At 41.1% G+C, this 19,547-nt stretch overlaps 2 protein-coding genes across 8 annotated transcripts in view; both read right to left on the reverse strand.

Moving 5' to 3' along the window:
* LOC141758877 (SHC-transforming protein 1-like) lies at positions 1–15,921 on the reverse strand. Of its 3 annotated transcripts, none has more exons than XM_074620659.1 (14): positions 14,231–15,921; positions 13,961–14,039; positions 13,340–13,863; positions 11,240–11,310; positions 8,999–9,050; positions 8,794–8,913; positions 8,643–8,693; positions 5,448–5,499; positions 5,187–5,313; positions 4,428–4,620; positions 2,632–2,704; positions 1,288–1,378; positions 1,029–1,176; positions 1–919 (listed from the first exon to the last, which is right to left on the reverse strand). In XM_074620659.1, the coding sequence occupies exons 2-14, from the start codon at positions 14,010–14,012 to the stop codon at positions 791–793; spliced, it is 1,683 nt and encodes a 560-aa protein (XP_074476760.1). In that variant the 5' UTR covers positions 14,013–14,039; positions 14,231–15,921; the 3' UTR covers positions 1–790. The 3 variants fall into 3 exon arrangements, with proteins under 3 accessions (XP_074476760.1, XP_074476752.1, XP_074476770.1); XM_074620651.1 differs by having other exon boundaries at positions 8,643–8,696; XM_074620669.1 differs by lacking the exon at positions 1–919 and having other exon boundaries at positions 1,069–1,199; positions 8,643–8,696.
* Positions 15,922–16,063: 142 nt separating this feature from the next.
* The window catches only part of secisbp2l (SECIS binding protein 2-like), a 94,890-nt gene continuing 91,406 nt past the window's right edge, over positions 16,064–19,547 (reverse strand). For all 5 annotated transcript variants that reach the window (XM_074620585.1, XM_074620570.1, XM_074620578.1 and 2 more), the window contains one exon: positions 16,064–19,541. In XM_074620585.1, coding sequence (XP_074476686.1) covers positions 18,916–19,541 — 626 coding nt within the window. In that variant the 3' untranslated portion in view covers positions 16,064–18,915. The remainder of the gene's footprint in view (positions 19,542–19,547) is intronic.

Here is a 19,547-nt window from a genome sequence, read left to right on the forward strand (position 1 = left end):
GAGAGAGAGAGAGAGAGAGAGAGAGAGAGAGAGAGAGAGAGAGAGAGAGAGAGAGAGAGAGGATGTTCTGCTGGCCAGCGGCTGTTCTCAGCACAGGGTGAGGCACAGTGTGCACAAGAGTTAGAATTTACTAAACATACAGTTTATACCGTAATATATGAAGTCATGTCTCACATGTTGACAGGACTTGGTTGATTTAACATTTGAAAGTAGCTAAAAGTGCTGAAATGTTTAAAGTTTTTTGCTTGGGCACATTGTGCCTCAGCTCCAAAACCACTGAGAACCGCTGCTGAAGGCTAATGCATCCCAGGGCGTCAAATAACGAGGCTTTTGTTACAGCCATCGGCGCTCGATACCACCGCACAAGGCACCCCTTAGCGCCAGCTTGAAACACACTGGCGTTCCATTCACTACAATGACGTAGTTTAAAGAGCAAAAAGAGACACACCGGACGGCTGGTAAAGGGAGGTGGATGGGTCCAACAAACACAGGGCTATCATCCAGGAGACCGCTGTTCATGTCCCATAGGTCACGTTTTTTCACTGTACAAACGTATTAGTTTTAAGCTCAACCACGTATTTCGTTCCTAAACCTACTACCCTACCCTTCTTACTATAGCGGCTTTGATGCCTAATCCTAAAGTGACGCCAAGGGTTAACTATAGTGGTTTTGATGCCGAAAATAAAGCGACGGCAAGAGGAGTGTAACGCCATGGAGCGTGACAATGCGGCGGTATGTGATGAGTTGGGATGAAAACGTGTTGAACGTATGCATGCTGTGACTGTGTGTGCTAGTGTCTTTGTAGGATTGGCTGGTTCAGACACAGCTCACTGCTGCCAGAGACGATGGGCATCTGGTTCTCCATGTGGAAACGCACCAGGTGACCGACGCTCAGAAACACCTGATCACGGGTCCGCACCTGTTCACACAAAAACACAAACAACAAGGTCAAACATTAAGGCCAGCTGCCATTCGCCCTCTCCTCATGCTTTGTGTATTTGAAATCCAACACCACAACTCCCCTCTACCTGTCCATTTGGATCCACCAGCAGCAGGTGGCGCACGGTGGCTCCCTCCATCCCACTGAGTACGTACTGACCAGAGGCAGAGCTGCTCTCTCTGACCAGGAAATCCCCACTACAGGTGAGAAGTGACTCCGCCTGCTCCCTTCCTAACCTGGGATGAAGGAAACAAAGTTACTGAGAAAGGAAGAGGGAGATATACATTAGCAGACAGACATTAAAGTTGGTAATTCACTGGTAGTAAAGGTAGAGGGATGTCGCCTACCTGCCGTGGAACCAGCCTTCCTCCTGGATCAGGTCCTGGATCCTTGTATCACGGAGACACCGTTCAGCACTGACCTCAGATACCACTGAGTCTGATGGAGATACAGCAGAGGAAGAATATAACACTACACAAGCGTGGGTTGCTCCAACAAGCGTTAACTTTAAAACATGATAATATCATGGTTTATTTTCTGTTGCACCAAATCTATAAACTTAGTTTGAAATAAATAGGTTTAATTCTAGACCTTTCTTAAAATCTAATCTTACTCCAAAAGTACTTTCAAATCAGCTCCAGGTTGTGAATCTCCAATTTACAGTAAACGCTGTTTGTGGTTAACTTTAAACTGACAGTTGAGGTGTTTAATGGAGACAAATGGTAGATCCCTCTGAGACTTGCAGGATCATGACTTGTAGCAGGCTTGGTTTTAGAGCTAGAGTGAAGATACTGGTATCATATGAAACTAGAAAACCTAAGGAATCTATTGGTTACAGACATGCCCACTTTATGAAAATCACATGTAGTTTTTTGCATGCATTATAAATATATTATTTTCGCCTATTCTCAAATGGTGTATTTGAATATTTCTGCATACTTTGGTCCCTAAACAGTCTTGGAATTACATAAATTGGGTATCACTGTAAAGCTGAGACTCTTGTGGATCCAATGAGCCCAACTGTATTCATGTGTGATGATGTTAGTCCCTATTTCATAAAGTGACACAATTTTTTGAAACTTGACCTTGCTGTATAAAATGACCTGTGGTGACCTTTAGGAGAATCACAGCCTCATGAAACTTTACAACCCCAAACTATAGACCTAAAGCATTCAGAGGATGGATGGCTTTCCTTGGTAGATTGACAATAAGGGGGTTTCCGAGCAGTTTCCACAACAGAAGTGCTCGCCATCTAATCGCCGAAAAATGCAGTTCTTGCAGAAATCCATCCATCCATCCATATCCATCCGTATTTTGAGGTATTATTGATCATTTTTATGAATTCTTTATTAATTGGTAAAAAATGGTTAAATTCAGCATCAAATCTGTGTAACAAATGGTATCAACCCCAAATTCCTGAAACAACTTATGAGACATAATAGAGCATGGGGATGGCCATCATACACTTTCACAATTTATATTTTTTATATATTACTGCTGACCTGCTATTTCCCCCTAAAGATCCCCCACACCCCCACACTTGCACTTTGACTTTGCTTTGAACCATTTAACTGAGTTTTACTTAATCGGGTTTTAATTTAAATTAAAATTAATCTTAGTTTAAACTACACTTTCTCATGCACAAAGAAACACAATATAGTTACACATTGCAGTGTGTTGATGAGTTTTACCTGCAGGTGGAGCTGCAGTTTCTTCTGTGATGGAGCAGTTCTCATACAGTGAAACAGGCTGAAACGAACAGACCTGCAACAGCACGAGATGAGTCACACACACAAGATCTGTGTGTGTGTGTGCGTGCGTGTGTGTGTGTGTGTGTGTGTGTGTGTGTGTGTGTGTGTGTGTGTGTGTGTGTGTGTGTGTGTGTGTGTGTGTGCGTGTGCGTGCGTGTTCGGGGGCAGTGATTGCTTAAAGGTTAGAGACGTGTGCTCATGACCGGAACGTCGCTGACTTAATTCCCAGACCAGCACAATAATTCTGGGAAGTTATTATCAACAACTGAAGTGTCCTTGAAGACGACTCTTCAAGCTCAACTGCTTCAGCTCAGAGGCCCACAGAAAAAAATAGACGATTCATTTCTTTTAAAATGTAAAATTATTTTGGGTGTTATGGGAAAGAAAAAACAGCTTAAGCTACAAAGGACTCCCTCCAGTCACTTCATGTCACAAGAAGAAGAAGAAGGCGGCATTGCCCTAATGGTATTAGCTCATACTGACTACAACTTTTGACCACAAAAATTATCAGCACATGTTTGCACAGCACAAGTTTCTCAGTTGCTATCATTACATAATACAATGCATCAGGCCTTTTCAATTACGTTTTTAGAAGGGCCAGATTTAAAAAAAAAAAAAAAAAGTAAAGTGCCAAGGGGCGGGGCATTTACATTTCCTGTCTGATCTGCAAAGTTAGGAATTATAATGTGAAAACAATACAGCTTTTTATCTTAGTAGATTGTTGTTTAAATAAACATAATGTTGCATTCAACATCTTTATTATTCAGTTCCACTCTCCTAAATTCCCTCTGCTTAAGCAGCATGGGTCAAACTTTTTAACATAAGTATTTCTGTGCATAACAAGACATAACTAATGAAATGAATACTAATAAAATGATGATCTTCTAATAATCAAAAATGTAAACACCCAGAAACTTAGAATGTTAGCAGGTTATTTAAATAAAAACATAATGATATTGCTTTCAACAGTCCATAACAGCATCAGTAGCGTGAGTTCATGAACGGAAATAAACTCTCTTATTGGAAGAAATTATTATTATTTTCATAAATACTTTTTTTCATATTGGTCAAAGGGGATTGAGGTCGTTAAAGGGTCTGATTCGACCCACGGGCCGCCACTTGAACAGGCTTGCAATACAGTATACAATACAATATATAATCTATTCTTATATAATATAATATTAATACATTATATCACATTTAAATCAAGAAAATATCTTCCTACCCAAATCTGAGAGGCTACCTCAGTCAAATCATTCAAAAGTAAACTCAAAACACATCTTTCCGCATCAGCCTTGAGCCTCAGTTAGTCTGCCAAAAATACTAATTGTGGTTATCCAACTGAAACTGCATATTTTGCTAATGTTGCTATTGTTTTTATTGTATATATATTGTGTGTGTGTGTCTAACTTTGTATGTAGTTTAGACCACTTACCGTAGATATGTTTGCTGTGTGTTTTACAAATGTTGCACATTGTTGTTTTCATTATATGTGCAGCCCTTTGAGGCATGCTTTGTGATATTGGGCTTTAACAAACTTTGATTTGACTTGACTTGACATTATATCATTATTATATTCCATCCTTTAATCATGTGAGAATAACTAAGCCATCTCCATCTCACTCTGACAACAGAGTAACTTAATCTGCTGAGGAGGGCCATAGGATGGGGTTAAAAGCTTTGGAACGATCTGACTAAATATAGTTTGTGTTTTGGTGTTAATAATTCACTCTTACCCCCTGTATGTCAGGATCTTGTTTGTTCTCCTCCCTAGTGATCCGCAGGTCCTCTACTCCACCAGCGGGTGGCGTCTTTCCTGGGATCACGTTGTAGTAGTCGCGGTGCTCGCTGACTTCACCGTCCTGTTTGGCCTTTTGGTCTGTTATCGCCTCCTCTGGGCTCCGTTTGTGACAGATCCTCACTGCTGACCTGCATGCAGAGAGTTACATGATGTTCACCTCCCTGCCTCCGCTGTGGAGAAGCTCTGACTTGACCTCTGTTAATGTTGTGCACACATATACTGTATATGCAGTCGAGTACACACAATCACAAAAAACACAAAGATAGAGAAACATACTCAGCATAGATTCCTTTGAGTTTGCCGAAATAAAAGTATATATATATATTTATTTATATATATATATATATATATGTCTGTCATTAATGAATATTTTCATTATTGATTAATCTGCCAATTTCTTGATTGATTGATAATCATTTTGGTCAAATAGTGAAAAACACTTTCCCAATTCCCAAAGCCCAAAATGACATTTTCAAAATGTTTGCTTTTGTTCAACTAAGGACAAACTCCAAAGCTATTCTACTATCTACATATAGATTATACATCATCCGTCTATAAGACAAAAAAACATCAAATGTCCACATTTGAGAAGCTGGAACCAGCAAACATTTGGCATTTGTGCTTGAAAAAATGTCTCAAACGAGTCAAATCATACTAGATTATCAACATTGTTGACAGTAGACAGAAGGACAACCTGGGATTGTTGGAGAGCGGCGATGGCGTGTGGTTGAGAAGTTGGCGGAAACGAGTCTCAAAGGCCTGACCGATGCTGTTGATAACCTCACCGGCCCGACCCTGGGGACACTCCAGGATGTGACAGGCTGTCAAAAAGAGACAAAGGGTGATGTTTTGTTTCCATAATGATGACAGTAAAAGCTTGTGCGTTTACGTAATAAAACCAGTAAGTCCAGTGGAAGCTGAGCTCGTCATAATGTGAAATTAAACCGCCCTATACCTCTCCGATTCACGAGGTCCTTGGCAACATAAGCGATGTAATCTGCCATGTCCTGTAAAGAAATTGAGAGAAAAATTATTATTTTATCTACTACTGCTACTAACTATATGTATACACTATGTTTATACAGCCCTTTCTCATTCCCAGGGCGTCAAATACCGAGGCTTTGTCACAGCCGTCGCTGTGTGATACCGCCGCACAAGGCACCCTTTGGCGCCAGTATGAAACGCACTGGACTTTCCATTAACTACATTGTAAACCCTTCGGCAGCAACAGTAAACGCTCAGGGAAAGTGATTGTGGTGACGTAGTTTATAGACCAAAAGAGACACACAGGGCGGACAGGAGGGGAGGTGGATGGGTCCAACAAACCCAAGACTTTCATCCAGGAGACCGCTGTTCGTATCCCGTGTGTTAAATTTCACTTTCACATTACAATCAGCTGTATGCTCGTGTCCCGTGTTCACAACGTTTAGTTTCAGTTTAACTGTAAAAACGTAGTAGTTTTAAGCCCAACCATGTTGTTTTTTCCTAAACCTAACTAAATGGTTTTGTTGTATGACGTGATGATGACGTGTGACATCACCTCTTTTCACCCTCCTTGGACCAATTAAGGCTGTAGCAGCAAAACCCCTGAGTGTGTTTATGTCAGTAAGAGTGCATTTAATTACCCATAAGTTCAACTTTTCATTTGTGTAAGAAAGAATGTGTTAATGCTTCATTCAGAAATTACATAATTTGTCTTTAAAGGTATTCTCTTCAATTCTCTGTATGTGCACAAGGTCACTAATAAACCTCATGACTGTGTTGTAGTTCAGTTTATAACCTGTACATCTAGTGGGTTTAGGATCTGTATTCAGCCTTTAGATTCCTAATTTAATCATTGAAAACACAGCAGACATGTTCAGTTAATGGTCATCCACGTGTATTCTCTGTTTAATTAATTCACTCCCTATCAGTGGCTCTCTGATACTAATACAAGAGCAGAGTCAGCTGAATATGTCTCACCATAAAGCCTCTGTGGCAGATTGATTTTAAATCCCCCCCGCTATCTTCTATGTGTCCAAGCCAACTGAGCCGAGGCTTAGAGCGCACTACAAGATTATTTTAGCTAATTAATTAAGCAGCGAGCTATAATCCCATCCATAGCTTCGCTGGTGTTGTGTTTCACGGAGAGAAACTGCCTTCCTGTTCTCTCTAATCTTTGGCCAGTGCGACGTCGCAGTGCCAAAATGGCAATGAAATATTACAGAGTGTACTCAGCATTTGTATTCACCGTTTGTTTGAGCCGAGAAACTGAGTTCATGGACGCAAACCAAATCATAAATAACAGTTTTTGTTAGTCAAGCAGTTTATTAAGCAGGGTTTGACCTCGACAGCAGCTAATAACTGACATGTCCTGCTGGCTGGTCAGACGTTAACAGTGCACCATTGATTTCTTTTTTCACTCAGGATGAATAACCCAATTTCTGTCATATGGAAATAATGTGGGCATGGAGGGAAAGAGAGGGGAAATAGATAAGAGTAATTAGTTTAAAACAGACTTGGCGAGGTGTAAAGATGATGAAAGCACAAACCAGCTTTGATGGTTGTATTAAGTCACAAGAAAGGATTTCATGACTTTTAGTAATGCGTTATCCTAAGAATTATTCTTAAGAAGCCAGTTAGAGAGGATATTTACCCAGCATCTGCCATACTGATTATTCTTTTTTCAAAATCTTATATTTTACCCAGTTTGTCAATTTAATCTAATCTATTTATAATACAACATGTCTGAAATGGAAGCAGCCAGAAAACCAAACTGAATCAGGGAGGAACTTATTTTGCTGGTAGAGGAGATACATCAGATGATAATAAGGGGAATTGAGGGCCACATTGATAAGTGCAGACAATGACGATGCATGGAAAGTGATTGCAAACAAAATGAATGAAAGCTGTAATGTTGTTTCTTTGCACCCCGCAACAAAAGGTGCTGTAATATCCAATCAAATGTTTGAAATTCAAATAGTAGGCTTAAACTATTCTGAATTATAAATATTGCATCAGATAACTTATAGGCCCTTTTCACAGCAGCCATTCTGACATGTCATAGCAGGGTAAACACGGGTATAATTGATCACATTAACTATGGACCCATTCTATTTAGTGTGTCACCGCCATTCCAGTGAACCAGCAAGCACAATATCAGGGCCCTGGCACACTTAAAGGAACAGTGCGTAACATTTGGGGGGATCTATTAGCAGAAATGGAATATCATATTCATAACTTTGTTTTTATTAGTGTAAAATCACCTGAAACTAAGAATTGTTGTGTTTTTGTTAGTTTAGAATGAGCCCTTCATAAAATACATAGGGAGCAGGTCCTCTTCACAGAGTCCGCCATGTTGCTCCGCCATGTTTCTACAGTAGCCCAGAACAGACAAACCAAACACTGGCTCTTTTTACGTTACCTGAAGGCCACCGTAGTTTTCTGACACGCGTGTGAAACTGTGGTAACATGAGCTGCAGAGTACAAATCCGTGGTACCGCCAGCCGCCATCTGACTTCCGTTGCTCCTAAAGTGGTGTTATTATGGTAAGGATGACCTCTGAGCGAGGCGAACGGCGTTACCAAGGTCTTGGGAAGAGACGAGTGAGTGGAGGTTACTTGCAATCTGCAACCACACCACTAGATGTCGCCAAATCCTACACATTGGACCTTTAAATGGATCAGGGCCATAATTAATGTTATTAGTTATACCTGTGTTCACCCTGCAATGACATGTAAAAATGGCTGCTATGTAAAGGGACTGTTATTCAACATGATCATTGATATTTTGTACAATCATTTCAATACATGCCTCAAAAGGTGTGTGCTCACTTTGCAGTCATCTAGAATCTACTCTTCAGACACCTTTGAAGCTCTCTTAAGAGTATTTTTAAGTCGCAAGGATTTGATGAATAGCTTTTATTCTGAAGTTTGTGTCCAAAATTTCACTTTAAGCGGTTTGATAAATACGGCCCTCGCACCACCAATTAAACGTATAGAAGAGTTGGAGTAGGAAATAATTCAATCCTCCACAAATGGCAGCAAACCAAGCAGTACTCGAGCTAAATCAAATTACTCACTGTTTATGTGTGTGTGTGTGTGTGTTTGTGTCCCTATCTGCTCATCAACATGTTTGTACATGAGAAACAACAACGAGAATATGAACTTACTGGATCTCCTCCTGATGCAAATGAAATGGCGTGCATGGGGTGGTGGGCAATCTTCTGAGGAGAAGGGAAAAAACAGAAGTTTTTTTGTTTTACTCCATGCCTCGATAATTAAGATGTGTGACATGTATAATTTGCGTGTTGAAGCGGTCACCTGTAAGGAGGAGGCGGCGATCAGAGTCACGCTGTCTGTGGAGACGGTGAGGATGATCCTGCTCCCAGAAAACTGGAGGTTGATTTGACCCAGAAGAGCAGACAGTCCCTTACAGACCGGCTGATGATGACACAAATCAGTTATTCTAGTTGTGTCTGTGTTGATTGCATTGATGTGTGTGTGTGTGTGTGTGTGTGTACCTTACCCTTTTAGTTTTCACTGCTGATGTCCTCTCACACAGTCTGCTGATTGCCTCTCTGCACACACAAACACACACACGCACACACACACACGCACACTTACACACACAGATTATAAACATGTACACATACAGACGCACACACACAAAACACAGAGGTACTTTTGTGAATGTGTGCTCCAGAGCGCTCCGCTAACATGTGACTGGCATGTGAGAACATGAGAGGAAGGAAACTACATCACAAGGAGCTCATCCACAGTACATCAGAGGAATAAAATACACTGTAACATTACTCTAAAAAGTAGTACTATATGCAGCAGGGAAATGAAACTAAATACATTTACTCAAGTAGAGTACTTAAGTACAATTTTGAGGTATTTGTATTTACTTGAGTATTTCTGTTTTATGCTACTTTATATTTCTACTCTACTGCATTTCAGATGAAAGTAATGTACTTTTTACTCCACTACATTCATTTGACACTTTTTACATAAAAAAACTAATTATATGCTCATATTATATAATGCAGTACGATACTACTAATCTACCCAAAGCATATCAAATCGCTGATCATTTTAACCTTTGTAAATAAAACGTACTATTCATATTCTTATTTTTAATAATCATAATAATAATAATAATAATAATAATACAAATTAAAAAATAATATAAAATTGTCTCCATATTGATGAACTACAACACTAAAATGCTCTTACATGTACTTGTTAGTAATAAAAACAGAATAATATAATATTCTATAATAATATAACTCTTTGAAAGGAGCCATTCTGCATAATGAGTATTTTCACTTTTGATACTTTAAGTTCATTTTGCTGATGATACTTATATTCTTTTATTTAAGGAACATTTTTTAATTCAGAACCTTTACTTGTAATGGAGTATTTTGGTATGGTATTTCTACTTTTATTTAAGAAAAGGATCTGAGTACTTCTTCCTCCTCTGCATTTCAGAGGGAAATATTGTACTTTTTACTGCATTACATAAACTATACTACTAATCTACCCAAAGCATCTAAAATTGTCTCCACATGGACGAACTACAACACTAAAATGCTCTTATATGTATTCGTTAGTGATAAAAACGTACTAATATAATATTCTATAATAATATAACACTTTGAAAGGAGCCATTCTGCATAATGAGTACAATTTGCTGATAATACTTTTATTTAAGTAACATTTGACTAATTACTGCAGATTAACATTTTACATAGAAAGAAAGCCGTACATAAATTGTTAAAGACTGAACTACCCAGCAATTTATTAAGTAGCTAAATGGTGGAATATTAATTCAAATCATTTACTTTAGTGAAAGTACCAATACATTAATGTAAGCATACTCCTTTGCAACTAAAAATCCTGCATCCAAAATCCTACATAGAGAAAGGTATTATCAGCAACATGTACTTCACTAATCAAGTGAATATCAGTGAGCCTGTTTATATAAAGCTATACATATATAAAGATAAACTTAAGATAGATTAGACCAAAAAACACAAAATCTGCCTGAAAAAATACTTCAAACAAAACACTGCCTGACCTATGATTGACTACAGAGATATTCCTGGTATGTGTGCTCATATTAAGGCTGTAATATTATAATTAAGGCGAGCTTTGCGGTTGCTGGTCTTCAGAGAGCTGACGCTTGGGTCAGAGAGGCCAAACTGTACAAAAACACACACTCACACACACACAGAAGTAACATCCCACTCTCTAGCGAGCAAGACTTTTTTCCAGGAAGTGCTTTTCTTCTCCTTGAAAACAAATTGCATGTAATGGATTGAGGTCTCTCTCTCTCTCTTTCTCCTCTTAATAAGACTATGAGAGATCATTAGGAGGAAATTCATCTAATTGGATTTTCTGCCCCATCATTCAGCAGTGTTGTTGTGAACAGGGGTAGCTGTGTCCTTCGGCGTTTTGGCATCCTGCACAAGGATGTCACTATCAAATGATGAGGAGAAAGCCCCGGTTTATGAAACATTATACATTTAATTTGATTTCCCCCTTTGAAACATTTTTCAAATAAACCACACGTCTTGCTTGGCAAATATATGTTGGAAATTTTTCTTTTTCTTCTTCACATGCAAAACAGCAGCTCATTCCTTCATAGTGTTATTCTGAGACTGTGTCAGGAGTTAGATGTTCATTCTTACTGTATGTATCTTATGGTTGGCGTGTGTCTGTATGTGTGTGTCTGTGTGTGTGTGGTAGTGGGAGGACCTCCTACCGTGTGACTTTCATTCTCGTATCGAAGTCGAGGGTTCTCATGGACTGGGTCACCTCCACACTACCCATGTACTAGGAAAACACAACAAAACACCAGTTACTCATTGATTCCACATTTAGAAACAGATAAAAGTCTTAAGTGATCTCAGACAGAGTGCTGATGTGGGCAATGTTTCTGTCCTGATTCTCCTCAATTTAAAGGAACAGTGTGTAGGATCTGGCGGTATCTAGCTGCAGATTACAACTTCTACCGTGTGCCAAGCGTGTTTGAGAGTTATGGTGGCCGGTGTGAAAACATGAATGGGTGAATAGTGATGAGAGTGTGTGTGTACGTGGGAAGTGAGTGGTGAAGCAAGAGAGAGAGAGACGCACTTTCCATTAACTACAACGTAAACTCATCAGCGTCAATCTTAAGCTCTCAGAGAAAGTGCTGTGGTGACGTAGTTTAAAGAGTGAAAGAGACACACCGGGCGGGTGGGAGGGGAGGTGGATGGGCCCAACAAACACAAGGCTGTCATCCAGGAGACGGCTGTTTGCGTCCCGTGTGTTATGTTTCACTTTACAATCACCTGATCGTTCGCGTCCCGTGTTCACAACGTTCAGTTACATTTTCACAGTAAAATGTAGTAATTTTAAAGATAATTTTTTTGGCTTTCGCGTTTTTTTGATAGTCATGAAAGGCGGAGAGAGAGTGGATGACATACAGCAAAGAGCCACAGGTCAGATCGGAACCCCGGGCCGCTCCAGCAAGGATTCTACCTTTGGTACACTTGGCACACAATTACACAAATGTAGTAATTTTAAGTCCAACCATGTCGTTTTTTCCTAAACCTAACCTGTTTTTGTTTAATTCACAACATTAAGCACGTGTTCACTGTGACCGAAAAGTGACGGCGAGGGATCTGACAAAGCGTCAGTATGTGATGAGTTGGGATGACAATGTGTTGCAGCATCCTCTGGGGACCATGAATATCTGTACAACATTTCCTGCTAATCCATCCAATAGTTGTTGAGATATGTCAGTCTGGACCAAAATGGTGGACACACCAACGTTGCAACTATATTTTCTCCATGTGATTTTAAGAATTAATAAAAAAAATAGTTTTGCCCCACATGCATATTTGACAGTCTCGTCTTTTTTCACTCATAACTGCTGGCTGAGGTCACAGAGCGCTGGAGCATTAAATGTACATACAGCTGTGCTTTTGGACCAATAGCCCGTCCATAGTTATCCTACATCCAACTTCTGTACTTAAGAAATAGTTTTGGACATCTTGACGTGTAATTAATGCAACCAGACCTCATTTACGCAATGTGCTCAGATACACTTTGGCCAACCCCACTTCTATTGGCTGTGAGCTTCAGCAGAGCAGATGCTACAGGCTGGAGGCAGGATGAGTAAGTCCACTGATGAAGACCAGACTTAAATCAATACGTGTGTGTGTGTGTGTGAGTGGGATTAGTGGGCGGTAGTGTGTAATGTATGTGTGCTTGTTTATAAAGGACAATCAAACAGTCCGTTCTCATTTCCATCAGCGGTCAGCTCACAGGCCCTGCTCTTAATCACCCATGCGGACACACCTCCGGTTCTAGGACAGCATGGGCTCTGCTGATACCGGATACATTCACACACATGCACACACACACACACACACACACACATACACACATGCACACACACACACACACACACAGAAGCAGAGCAGATCTAGAGAGGAGCAGAGAGCCAGGATGAGTCACTACTGCCTACACAGGAAGCTCTATCTGAGAGGGAGGGGATGAACGTGCTAAAGTGAGTGTGATGGTGTGGATAGAGCACAGGGAGACAGAGTGTGTCCTGTGTTCACGTGTGTGTTTGTGTTGGCACTAGTAGGAATTAAACTGTGCCGGATATGAGGTTAGCTGCACTTTCTTGCATATAGTGTAAAGCGAAAACACACAATCAACATTTTTAGTATTAAGACATTAACAATTTTAGGCAAATTGTGAAAAAAAGTGAAAAACACGAAGATTAGTCGGGCAAGGACGATTCCACAATCTCAGATTTCTGTTTGTGCACAGCAGAGTGTATTCATGCATCGTTATTAGTTCACATAGGTACCTTGATGTGATGGTGAACCACTCTGCTTGCCGTCCCCACCACTGTACAGTCATCTGCTGCAGAGGAACAACACAGACAGTCTCTGTGTTGGGAGCAAGGAGGACAGCTGGGGGTCCAGGGGAGGCTGGCCATCCGATGCAGGCTGATGGGTCTTTTTGTGCAGCGTAGAGCCGAGTGAGTAGATAGGGGCACATTGAGGGAAGGTTGGCTACAAAACCTCTGGTCAGGCCCTGAGCCCCACTCTGTTCTGGACAAGGGTCTGTCAGTGTGTCCATCAATGGTGTTCGTCTGTCCCCTCAGGCCCCGCAGGGAAATAGGACTTTGCAATCGGATGTTGGCCACGCGGGGGATGAAGTCCCTCAGGGTGGACGGCCCGTGGTGCGTCGGCGTCCCGGGATCGAGCTGGGCGAAATCAGAGTCCAAGCAAAGGTCCCGCTTCAGGGGCAGCATTCTTTGGGGCCGATCCTCCAGAGACGACAGCGAATCGTTGCGCAGACGACTGTATTTGGTGCGCTTCAGCATGCCTGTGGAAGATGAAACAGAAAGAGTGACAATCAGATATGCAGCACAGTGATTTTCATTGTACTGATTACGTCTGTAATGACAAAAGTGATGAGCCACCTGGTAAGAGTCCTTTCTGTGATTTGAACCTGGGTAAGGTTTGCTCTCTCATAATCGGGCAACTGGACGAAGGAGAGCACTAGGTCAAAGTAGAAAACAAGAATCACAGTTATTACACACAGAGGATTGAGTACAGATAGCAGAAAACAGGAGAGGCATGAAATGCATTAAGTTGATCATTTTGGTTGCTAATCAGCTGATCTTTGGGAAATAATCTTAGCGTCTGGCGTACTGCGATTATTACTGTACGTTACAGTAGATTCAACTCACCAGCGTGGGACTGGGGACGTCCCGTTGTAGTCTAAAATCCAGTCCGGTCCGCTCCAGTCACGCTGAGAACAGTCCCATCATAATGACTTTCTCAGTCAGTTGCCAGGCTTCCAGCTCTGCTTCACCGCCACATCAACTTTCCTCCCTTCTTGTCTTTTTCTGTCTGAAGCACAGCAGAATTGTGCAGCTTTTTTATGAATGAACTTTTCTCTTTTTTTTATGAATGAGAGGCTCTCGCTCACTTCCTCTGTCTCTCTCTATGACGGTGCATGCAGATGAACGTGTGAATGGAGCGGAGGGGAGATTGACAGACGGCCCCTAAAGCTCTCTCCCCCTCCCTCACCCATAAACTACCGTCCAATCACAGGCGAGTAGGGTGACTCATGCTGTACACACACACACACACACACACACACACACACTCACACTCACACTCACACTCACACTCACACTTATACACTGAGGCAGAGCCAATACAGTACACGAGTGCTGAGTCTAACATCAGTTGCACCTCAGAGATGCTGTTAAAGTGGGTTATTAATACGCCGGCTTTACCCCGAAACATGTTTCCTCTTAATCTAAGACGATGAGGGTTTGACATCTTTTGAACAAACAGATGGGATTGACTTGATTTACACACGACAGTAAATTACAGTAATGTGTGTAACATTCAAATGACCTGCATGAACACGCAAGAGGAAGATTTAACTAAAACATTTGCATTTCCGTTTGATTCCATTCAAAGCAACATGCCGAACAAAGAGTGTTTTACATACTGCACGTATTCCTGATTAAAAGATTAATATCTAACAACAGCAGGGGGCAGGCAGCGTAGAAATACTTCCATACTTAGGCCGGAAATTACAGGTCAAATGTAAGAAATGTAAGAGTAAAGAACTATTTTACTATTAGGGCTGGGCAATATATCGATATTATATCAATATCATGATATGAGACTAGATATCGTCTTAGATTTTGGATATCGTAATACCATAATATGGCATAAGTGTCATCTTTTCCTGGTTTTAAAGGCTGCATTACAGTAAAGTGATGTTTTTTGAATTTACCAGACTGCTCTATTATTTGCCTTTACACACTTTGTCATTATATCCACAATGCTGATAATTATTTATCAAAAATCTCATTGTGTAAATGTTTTGTAAAAGTATCAATAGTCAACACTACAATATCGTCTTTATTTCGATATTGAGGTATTTGGACAAAATGATTGCGTTATTTGATTTTCTTCATATCGCCCAGCCCTATGAACTACACAAATAACTTCATTACAGATAACTTAACTGCATATTATATGTAAATAAGCTGGGTGTGATAATATAAAGAAAAGACAAGTCTTCATACAATAGTGTACAGCAGAGTTTTGTCCCTTCCTAGTGGCCAGTTAGTAAAACTGCAATCTTGGCCCAAAACTAACAATTATTTGAATAATGAATTATCTGAGGACTATTTTCTTGAATAATTGATGCCTCATTTTGTCCAAAAAAAAAAAAAATACCTGTTGCATTTTCTCAGAGCCCATAATTTTTTTAAAGGTATTTTTGTTTATTTTCTCCTTCTTTTTTTGAGACTCCTCTCTATGTGGATGCACATGATGCCATGATTTAGAATTGTAATCATGTTTGTTTGCCGAACTGTGACTAGTTCCTTTTTTTCCATTTCCAGACAAAGCAGTTATGTATATTCCAGATGTAAAAAAGTGAATAAACATTTCTGTTAAAAAAGAAAAAGAAAAAAAGAAAGTGGATTCATTACCTATTTCAGCTCTCTAAATCGTGTACATGCTGATGAAACAGTCAACAGTCAAAAGACTTACTTAAACAACATTTTAATGATGTTAATCATCAGTTCATATAGGTTAAGAGCGATAACAGGATTATGAGAAACAGCCTATAACAATGTTGCTAGTGATGCACAGTCTGAAGGAGACGGTCTTAAATATCCATATAAAGACGAGGAACACGCTGAAAAAAGTTCTTCATTGAACCGATTTTTTGTTTTGTTGTTTTTTGTTCACATTAGTTACAAGACCCTTACCAGTACTGTATTTACATAGTGCAAAGAAACACACTTGCTGTCAACGAACATACTTCAAACACTTTGATGGAGCAACAAAAAGCCGACACACAGCGTACCTGTTATCAAACTAGAAATACTTTTCATAATCGCAAGTATGATATTCAGGACGCTGGGCTTCACATTGCATACAGCCCGGCATACTGCATTTACACACACCGCATCATCGTTGTCATTGACTGGCTGAAATCTCACTATGATTCACTATCAAATACCATTATCAAATTGGATTCCAACTGTTAAAATGTTAAAACTTAAGAACAGGATGATTGTATTTTTTTTTTTTAATACAATGCAAAATCAAAATCTCTTTTGTACACTTGTATTTACAAGGATTTATCATTAGTGTGTGAATGACTTTGTGACGACTTCTAGTGGTGACTTTACCCCGATGAGGGAGCGTCTCAGCTGTACGAGGATTGATTTCATTTGTAAACAACCATATCTGATTTTTTTTGTCAACTTGGGCATTAATAGACTTCATGAATAGCAGTAAACACCTGCTCGTCCTATTGGTCGATTTGATTTAAGTGGCATTTTTAAAGGAAATAGAGTGAACACTGGTAAAAACAATGACTTAGAGACACTTTCCAGTAACCCGATTCTTTCATATTGTCATAAACTATAACGAAACACTTGAACAATATTTTTCTGGTTGGAAAGACTTAAAATATCTCAATGTTTGGGCTTCTAAAAATGGTGTTAGGTCTCTAACCTAAGAGACAGCATGAGAGCACGCCCCCCCCAATCAGAGAACAAACACCACCAGAGGAACAACAGGAAAAAAATTTATGAAGCACACACAGCATCTGGGAACTCAAGACAATTCCAGTCAGAGGAAAAACAACCAGAATAGTTTCACACCAGGCAAGATCAATATGACAAACTATTATATACTGTAGTAGAACCATATAGACGAGGTTATATACACAAAGCTTGTTTTGCTTCTCAGAAGTTAAAGTCATCTGAATCATCTGAATACAGAATGGGACACTTATTATTTGAACATTAAAAAACACTCTCCGGCCCTGTTCAGACCTGGTATTAACATGCGTCCTGGGTGATCGGATCACCACAGGACAGCTATGAGTGCAGGTGTGAACGTACTCCAGACACATTGAGATCAGATCTTTCAGACCACATTCAGAGGTGGTCTGGGCCACATATAACCACATTCTTTTAGTAGTGTGTATGCGAATGTGTCCTGGGCCACATTGAAGGACTGACTACTCAACTGACGTCCCGCTGGGATCCGCGGGTCTCTGCGCTCCTAGGGTGAATAGGCAATGCAGACGCGAATGTTTGTCTGCCCTGTTGCATGGAAACGGCTTCTGTGCTCTACTGTACTTTATTGAAATATCTGTTATTTATAGGCTACATAGTTTACAGACTATCAGACTAGGCACACAAAGTGCCTTATTATCATACTGTCTGTGATGTGTCTGTGTTTTTGTTCCGGTGCTTTGCACGCCCACCAGCTCGCTCGCTCTCTCATCCCCGGCTCTCTGGAGCTCTGCACCCCGTTGTTGCCTGGCAAATGCAGTGGTGTCGGCAGCAGGGAGGTCCTTGGGGACCGCCGGTACAATAAACTTTTATTTTGATGTTAATAAAATGTACCTGAATTCACAAATATGTAGGATATTACTAACATTCAATCATGTATATAATATATTCAATATTCATGTATCTGCTGTTTTAGCCGTGTGTTTAGTGAGATCGGAGTGAGATCGGATCACAAGTGGTCACTCAAGACGCATGTGGAGACGCATTCTAATGCCATGTGTGAACAGACGTATTTATAGCCGTCCACTTGTGATCCGATCACTCAGGACGCATGTTAATACCAGGTGTGAACAGGGTCGAGTGGTTTTGGTAGAAAGACAGAACCCCCCCTGACACTGTAATATTCTGTGAGGAAAGCTAAATATCAACCAAGACGTAATTAAGAAATGCATGTCTTTCCTTTCCTCATGGTGAAAAAAACACGCATTATTTACAAAGATAAAGCTAAAGAACACAGCAAAAATAAATGCAAACTATGTGCCTGTAAACACACACACACACACACACACACACACACACACACACAAGCACACAAATACTGCAGAGCTGTAAACTTTCTGAGCTCTGTATGAAGTTAAGATGGGAGCTGAAAGGTTCCAACCTCCCTCCTCTGTGAGCTACAGACAGCAGTTCAACATTTTTTTTTAAGCACTTGCTCCCAGAAAGGTCCCTGACTCTAATAGAGTTCAGCTTCGGAGGAGGAAAGTCAAAAACTTCCCTCTGAATTCAAGTGTAGCAGGTTATGGGCCGAAGACGTGAGGGCATCCTTTTAAATGACAAAGAGTGTCGATGACGATTATCCCTCAGACTGTGTTAGTTGCCGTTTGGTCTGCAACGCTGTGTGTTGGTAAGTTGGTCAGCTTCTCTGTAATGCGTGTGAGTGTTGGTCAGTTGGTTGGATACCTGAGATTATGTCTGGTGTCAGGGGTTAGAGACGAAGGAGAAAAGCTGCTGGTTGCTGTGAGGAAGGATGTGAGAGCAACAGAGGACATGAGTGGATGTAAGAACAGAGAGAGGAGGAGGAGACATCAACCGGTGACCTTCTTCGCCTCCACTTGCTCTTTGCCATCGGTCCCCGTCTCAGTGATGTCCGCTGAATCGAGGTCCTCCTCTTCTTCACTCTGCACTCTCTCCTCCTCATCATCTTCCTCCTCCTCCTCCTCCTCTTCCGTACTTTCCTGGCTCTTCCCCAGCTGCAGGTTTTCCAGCGTCTTTGACACCCAGGATTCGATGCGGCTGCTGAGGGTGGGCACCTCCACAGCAATAGGTTCGGGAGTGTAGTCCTCCTCCTCCTCTTCCTCCTCCTCTGCCTCTTCCAACATCCCGGGTACCAGGGTGGAGGTGGTGGAGGTGATGGAGGAGTTCAGCGGGCCCCTGCAGCTCCCATCCAGTGAGCCCGTCTCCGTGCTCTGCTGGGAGGCCAGCTCCAGCCGGTCGTCAACCCGGACCTCGTCTCTCTCACTGGTACCCTGTGTCAGTGTCGGAGGCGCCGCCCTGGGCTGGGGAGCAGCGGAGCCTGGCGGGGCGGCGTTGGTGGAGGCAGCCAGGGTCTCACTGTCTTTCTGGGGGGCGGTGGAAGGTGCAGGGCGAATCGGCTCAGCCTCTATAGGCTCCAGGGCATCTGAAGTCTCCACCATACTCCTCCAGTTGGTCTCTGAAG

Source organism: Sebastes fasciatus, chromosome 2 (genome assembly GCF_043250625.1).
Source record: "Sebastes fasciatus isolate fSebFas1 chromosome 2, fSebFas1.pri, whole genome shotgun sequence".
Taxonomy (NCBI): domain Eukaryota; kingdom Metazoa; phylum Chordata; class Actinopteri; order Perciformes; family Sebastidae; genus Sebastes; species Sebastes fasciatus.

Bases quoted from the DNA above. Each gene is read 5' to 3' on its own strand.
- LOC141758877 (XM_074620651.1), bottom strand. From the start codon at position 14,012: ATGAGAGAGCAAACCTTACCCAGGTTCAAATCACAGAAAGGACTCTTA. The intron at 5,500-8,642 runs GTAAGTTCATAT...ATTTCTTTACAG, and splicing joins TTGCATCAGGAGGAGATCCA to GACATGGCAGATTACATCGC. The intron at 4,621-5,186 runs GTTGTCCTTCTG...CTCTGCATGCAG, and splicing joins CCGCTCTCCAACAATCCCAG to GTCAGCAGTGAGGATCTGTC.